This window comes from Octopus bimaculoides, chromosome 4, assembly GCF_001194135.2.
Source record: "Octopus bimaculoides isolate UCB-OBI-ISO-001 chromosome 4, ASM119413v2, whole genome shotgun sequence".
Taxonomy (NCBI): domain Eukaryota; kingdom Metazoa; phylum Mollusca; class Cephalopoda; order Octopoda; family Octopodidae; genus Octopus; species Octopus bimaculoides.
Genome location: NC_068984.1, coordinates 56,265,296 through 56,272,953, shown reverse-complemented (window position 1 = coordinate 56,272,953; position 7,658 = coordinate 56,265,296). Strand labels below are relative to the sequence as shown.

Below are 7,658 nucleotides of genomic sequence, written 5' to 3'. Positions count from 1 at the left end.
ATATATAAAGGTTATGAAGGGTATTGGAGTCAACCAAACCCTAAAGATACAGGCAATAGCGAGTAAGTGCTGTATACCGACTAGTTTTGCCCCTGTTGTAGTTGCAACATGAGTGGGGAATATAACATAGGTCGTGTATTAGCGTGTGTATGTATAAAGAAAGAATAAGATAAAGAGACCAATGGCAAAGTTAGAATTATATTTTATGTATAAAGACTTTATACATAAAATATAATTCTAACTTTGCCATTGGTCTCTTTATCTTATTCTTACTTTATATATATCTAGAGAGAGAGAGAGAAACAAACAGACAGATATGCACACATACATACATACATACGTACATACATACATAAAATGGATGCATTAATAACCAGTTGAATGTATAAGATCAGAGAGTACTGCAATCAATGATTAGCTACATCATTTGTTATATTTTACAATAAGTTTCCAATGCAAAATGGTATATATTATTTGATAGTTTGTACAATTAAGAAAGGAAACAAAAAGTATAAAGTATGGTCACATAGAAATATTGAGGCATTAAATTACGCAGACAATGTAGAAAGTGATGTTATTATAGATGTTTTTGATCTAGGTTGGATTCTTTGCCATCAAATTTGAATTCTTTGCAATTTGAATTCTTTGCAATGCAAAATGGTATATATTACTTGATAAGAATTGCAAAGAATTCAAATTTGATGGCAAAGAATCCAAACTAGATCGAAAATATCTATAATTTGTTTTGTTTTACAGAATATCTATAATATGAGGAGGTAGAAAAGTATAAGTGAGAAAGTAGCAAAAGAAGCAAGTAGGAGATCTTGAAGAGAAGCTTACTCTAGATATAAAAAATAACTTACCCAACCCCAAACGGCAATTTTACTGGATTCCACATAATGCAGTTTCTCAAACTCCCTGTAAAATAAATGTATGTGTCAATAAAATCAGAACTGTTTAGTATATTAAGAACTTTTTTCTGGTTATGGAATATTTTGTATATAAATAGAAAGCAAAGGTACTACAAGAATTTGAACATTTGACTATCTCTATGCATTCTAAATGACGTTGGTTTTGGAAAAAGCTGTATTATTGATAGAGTTAAATATGTATTTTGAATGATAACACTGTAACAAAATTAAAAATTTTTCTTGTCTTTGGTCAGTAAATGTTACTCCCTATTTGCCTCTATCTAGAAATCAAAGGAAATGACTACTGTTCTCTTCATACTTTGTTTTTCTGACCTGGACATCAATGTTTTGAAACTGACCTATTTTCCATTACATTTTGGACAGATTCACCACTGAGTTGCTAAAACAGAAATATCATTATAGCAAATATTCTGCTCAATACCAATGATTTACTTGTCAGTTACTTAATCTTAAGCACTTAATCATGTCCCTTAGTGGCTGACAATACGTGCATCTCTAATCATGAGCAAGAGTAGTGGGGGAGCATCATAGCCATGTGTTGAGAGGGATTCTTTGGGGTTTGAATAAATGTAACAAAAGCAAAGTTTGAAGGGAATATTAGCTATTTTATGCTCTCTAAGAGTAAGCAAATAGGAAATAACAGTTGCTACTCAAGGACAAAAATTGTATTACACAATACAATAAATGAAGGAAGGAATGAAGTGAATGTAAATTCCTTTTGATCTGACACAAGTTTATTATTTTTTAAGGAGTAGTTATAGGTGATTGCATTAACTGTTTTGATTGGAACTAGACAGCCTTTCTAGGGTCACAATAAAAGGAAGCTAGTACACACTGTAGTTTGTGACAGGAAGGGCATCATGCTGTAAAAGCCAAAATGGGAAATGTGTAAGCGAGGTGTTGTTCCTCAATTCATTTAGAAGGGCACGAACTTTAAGCAAGACGTGGCTTGGATTATCATCCCCTATCCAACCCATGTCATCATGGGAAAGTAGGCATAAAAATGATGATGATGAATACATGTGATGACATGAGTGATGGCTAGACAGAAATGGTGTAGTAATAGATAAAATGCCTTGTAGAATTTAGTTATATTTTTTAACATTCTGAGTTCAATTACTGCTGTGGCCAGCTTACTTTTACTGCAGAAATCAGGTCAATAAATTGCAGTACCAAAATTTAGGGTCTTGTATTTATGTTAGAAATCATTAGTGTATGCTTGATGATTGTTGAACAGGCAAGTTCAAACTTCAGACTAAAGGATATTTAAAAGCAGAAATGACGTAGTTTCTAGCCAGATTATTTTCTTTTCAAACTGATGTTTGCAAAAAAGTATTTTGGGATAATTTCTTTCAATGGATATCAGATATTTTTGTTGATAAAACAAAGGCTACTTGTAACAACTGGTGAACAAGTGGTGTCATGGCTGTTTACATATAGCATAGATTGTGAATTTCAGTCTCCAATTTTGTTTATTATTTATTTTACACAGATATTCTTATCACTTTGATATGACACATTGATCAATATCATATCTAATATATCTACTTATAATATCAATATCAAGATGTTCAGCTTTTATTTTTTACCTCAGTAAAAAAACCCACATAAAAGTGTTAAGAAGCAATTGTGACACAGTGAAGGCACGTGGCTTAGTGGTTAGAATAACTGGCTTGCAATCGTAAGTGCGCTGTGTTCTTGAGCAAGACACTTCATTTCACATTGCTCCAGTCTGCTCATCTGGCAAACATGAGTTGTATCTGTATTTCAAAGGGCCAGCCGTTAAGGGTATGCATGTCTGTAACATGCTCAGCCACTTGCATGTAAATTACATGAGCAGACTGTTCCATTGATCAGATCAACTGGAACTCTCATCGTCATAACCAACTGAGTGTCAATTGATTATGACATAGGCAGATTCAGGGCAACAACATGCATATGAAGTTGCCAGACTATAATCTATATACCAATGGTTCTGAACTATTTTTTTTATCTATGGGCCCCTTTGATTCATATTTTCCTTGGATGGGACCTCATAGCCATTTGGTGTTTAATTAAATATTATTAGGAACTGCATCAAAAAAATTATTAAAATATTCAGTGTATTGAAGAAGTATAAGCAATTTATTGCACATAAATTTTAACAAAAAAAAAAAAAATTATACAAACCCCTACGGGTCATATGGACTCTGGTTGAGAACCACTGTTATATACAAAACCCATTTATGTTTGCAAAACTTTTATTAAGCCCCTCCTCATACTGACAATGTCAAACACACATAAAATATTGGTTTCAAATTTTGGTACAAGGCCAGAAATACTGAGGGAGGAGATAAGCTAATTACATCGACCCAAGTGTTCAACTGGAACTTATTTTACTGACCCTGAAAGGATGAGAGGCAAAGTTGACTTTCATGGAATTTGAATGCAGAACGTAACGATGGACAAAATGCCACTAAGCATTTTGCTAATGATTCTGCCAGCTCACTACCTTACAAGTATATAAAATATTGTCAATCATATCAGTTTTAGTACCACATAGATGGCAATTAAGATTCATATCTTATTTCATCAAGAAACAGTCATCTTCAGCAACTATGATACAGTACTTTGTGTAAAATGTTTCAATACAAGGCTTGAAGCTATAGTTGTATGTTTGTCATTATCTGCTCTATCAGGATATTTACATAGTTGTTTATAGTCTTCCACAAGATTATTTTGCTTGTGACAATAGTGATATTTTAGTATAGTTCTTTATATATTTGTCTTTCTTTTGCTAATAATATTTACAATGTTAATAACCAGTACACTAAAATAACTTTTGTTTTTATAGTTATAGAAGCTATAATAACAAAAGAATTCTCCCAAAGCACTGAACAAAATTCAGATAAATTAGATAGATCTGTACAAATAAGCAATAAGAATTTTGTAATTTGTTTAAAAATAATTATATTTCTAATTAAATTTAGATGTAAAGAGGTTTGCTTTGCCTAATGAAAAGTTACAACAATGGTAGGAGAGGGCAAAAAACGAAATTGAGGAGGCACTTACCTGCCTGCTAATATCTGGTCTTCTACCTCAACAGTTCCTAAAGATTTATAGATTTCATGCATGAATCTGTCTCCATTACCGCTAGAGCCTCTACCATCAATAGAGGCATAGATTATATTATGAGAACTTGATAAATATGTATGCCAACCCAATTCAAATTGCTCCGTCACCTTTTGGCTTCCTGGAGCACCATATCTGGAACAAAGAGAAGCAAAATTCAATCATTGATATATGATAGACAACTAAATTAAGATATTCTAAATATCGTGGTAAAATAACTTCGACCTTATTTCAAACCCCTCCACCTAACATGCATTATATTTATGTTTATATTTAGAGAGACAGATTAAAAGAAAGGTTATGGAGTAATAAAATGGTGACGATGATTAAGTTGAAGCATGGCACCTTAAAGGTTCGACTTCTAAGTTAGTAATGTTGTTCTTGGTCTCTTTGATAACACAGTTTGTCCAATATGTTTCAGAAAAGTAAATAAAAAGCTTTGATTTCTATAAATATCAAAATGAAGCAATAAGAATTTAAACACAGAATTGTTTATTTCAAGTGCCTATGATAATGTATTAATTTATAGGCTTGTCCAAATATATACAGATACATACACATGTACGCAAATGCACACTTAGTAAGGACAGTTATGAACATTAACTTCATCCAATATTATACAGATCACTGTAGTTCAGAGACCATTAAAATGTATTAAGATGGACATGGATATTGCTCGATCTTGGATCCCTAAAAGTCTAAAAGAAGCTAACAACTCCCGATAAAAACAACTTTACCAAGAAGTGGATAACCATCACTGTTGGAAATATATTATATTACCTTACTTGGTGAGGGTTTGCAACAGGAAGAACATCTGGCATCAGAAAATCCATCTCAACAAATTCTGTACAACCATGCATGCATGCATGGAAAAGTGGATGTTAAATAATGATAATGGTGATGATGATATAAATGTATTTTCTAAACTGTCACCAAACCCATGAAACTATGAATGCATGCTGTAGGCTCTACAGGTAGAGCTGACATTTGATTCCTGGCTATCTGACTATTACGTGTGGGCAATTCTAAAGTTATGAGATGTGAGAATTACTTCAATAATTTAATTTCTATTTATGTTTGATAAGTTTGTAAGGTTGGAGATGTTCCATTAGTGCACATTTTACAAGAAGATTCTCTGCACATGCAATATAAAATTGAACTGGGGAAAAAAATCAAAACAACACAAGCAAACAAACAATGGGCTTTGTTCATAGCATAGGGAATATTTCTAAAACAATCCTAAAAAAATAACTTTTAAATATGTAAATATAACTCACACATCAATTAGCAGGGGATATGTCAAAATTTCTTCATCTTTTAATACTGGTGGTATATACATCCTGGCCCAAGTTTCTGCAAATGTAAAGTTAGTTATAAAATTGAATTGCTTCATTTTCACTGAAAGAGATTATTGTAATTAAAAAAACAACAACAACAAAACAGTGGTGAGTGTTGGTGTGCCAGGAGATGCAACAGAGGCTGTTAATGTTTTGGTGCTCCATACAAGGGGGTGCTGAAAAGATCCTGGTTTTAAGGGTATTGTGAAAGGCTTGGTTGGAGGCCCAACTTTCCGGGTTCTTTAACAAGGCTTAGAAAAACTGAAGGAGCACTGCAATAAGTGTGTGAATCTGAGAGGCGATTATGTTCAATAAAATCATAATTAACTGAGCCTCCAGTATTTTCTTTTACTCAAAGACAGGAACTTTTCAGCATCCCCTCGTAGAAGAGTAGTTTGGATATTAGAAAGTCTTGTGATATTTGCTCTGACTCTCTGCACTCAGAGTTCAATTCCTGCCGAGATCAACTTTATCTTTTATCATTAATAAAAAAAGAGAGTATCAATTAAGGGCAGTGGATTGACAGAACTGTTAATGGGTTGGGCCAGATGCCTTCTGGCATATTTCTCAGCTCTTTGTGTTCTAACAACAACATCTATCATGGCACAGGTGCCAAGGTACATCAGCCTACAATGTTTATCTAAAAGAGAAGCCATCAACAGATGACCTCTCCTTTGGATAAACGTTGGTGACATATAAAAGGGGAAAAACTTTCATGCATGGGCAACAGATTCCCTGAAAAAAAATTTTCACTCAAATCTGTACATACACATGCAGGTGCACGATCAACTTTGACTGACAGAAATCTGCTATAGAGAAGCAACATAGTATCACTTCTCTTTTGATTACTGTTTGTTTCTTGCTGATGCAGAGCATTACTAATCTACTATTTTTAGTGAATATCTTTATTGCAATAATTTACATTTTCCAGAATATTGATATTAACTTTTATGTTTTTAATATTATATTTCAATCAGTTTGATCGCTGGCCCTCTTCAGGTTCAGTGTATATATATATAGGCACAGGAGTTACTGTGCAGTAAGAAGCCTGCTTCTCAACCACATAGTTCTAGGTTCAGTTCCACTGCATGGCACCTTGGGCAAGTGTCTTCTACTATAGCCTTGGGCTGACAAGAGCCTTGTGAGTGGATTTGGTAGAGGGAAACTGAAAGAAATTCATCATATATATATGTGTGTGTGTGTGTGCATGTAAGTGTTTGTTTCCCACCACCACTTGACAACCAGTGTTGGTGTGTTTACATTCCAGTAACTTAGTGGTTCATCAAAAGAGACTGATAGAATAAGTACCAGGCTTTAAAAAATAAAAGTACTGGAGTCAATTCATTCGACTAAAATTCTTTAAAGTGGTGCACCAGCATGGCCACAGTCTTATGACTGAAACGTGTAAAAGGACAAAAGAAAATGTGTATAAATATATATATATATATATATATATATATATATACACATTTGCATTTTCCTAGGCTGAGTAGAACCCATACAATAGGGACATATTGTATATAAGCTGATCCAGTTCTCCAGAGGAAAGAAAAAAAAATTGGATGTTAGATGAAGATACTTCATCAAAATGAAAGATAGATAGAGATATAATGATTGGTTGAACAAACAAGCTGTCTTTTGGCCGGGACTAGCAGAGAAAAACACAGTAAAGAAGTGCAAATGAAAGCACATACTAACCTACATGCACGCACGCACACACACACACACACACACACACACATGTATAAAAAAAGAAAATGGAGAAATCGACAGATAGACATCAATTTATAAATACAAATCCAATTTCAAGCAACATCAATATCTTATAAACTACAATTGTTTCCATATTCAATTAATTCAAATATCAAATAACTAAATTAAATTAAATCAAAGATGTAATTTGAATACAGTGAACTGAACATTTCGTCAGGGTGAGAAATTGACCGAAAAATATTTCAATGATACACTAGATAAAATTGGGGAGCTTGGATGCTAACATCCTTCTAAGAGGTATTTATATCTTCACAATAATTAATATATATATAAATCTCTGTTGATTCACCAGAAGAGATAAATTACATGACACAATTCAAATGTAGAGTATTCTTTAATACTTTATAACTGAAAGGCACTGATTTCCAGCATTGGAAATTGGAGCATTTCAGCTATATCTATATCTATATTTTTATTTCATTTTATTTATTTTTAAAAATTTCATCTAGTTTCAGTTTATGAGGTGTGGCCATGCCGGGGCACTGCCATTCTATATATATATATA

The 7,658-nt window shown here is 33.1% G+C and overlaps 1 protein-coding gene across 4 annotated transcripts in view; it reads right to left on the bottom strand.

Annotated features, from left to right (window-relative positions):
* Positions 1 to 7,658, bottom strand: part of LOC106877900 (dipeptidyl peptidase 4) — a 611,833-nt gene that overhangs the window by 27,252 nt on the left and 576,923 nt on the right. For all 4 annotated transcript variants that reach the window (XM_014926948.2, XM_014926949.2, XM_014926950.2 and 1 more), the window contains exons 18-20: positions 5,321 to 5,396; positions 3,984 to 4,178; positions 864 to 918 (exon numbers count right to left, since the gene is read on the bottom strand). In XM_014926948.2, the coding sequence (XP_014782434.1) occupies positions 864 to 918; positions 3,984 to 4,178; positions 5,321 to 5,396 (326 nt within the window). The remainder of the gene's footprint in view (positions 1 to 863; positions 919 to 3,983; positions 4,179 to 5,320; positions 5,397 to 7,658) is intronic.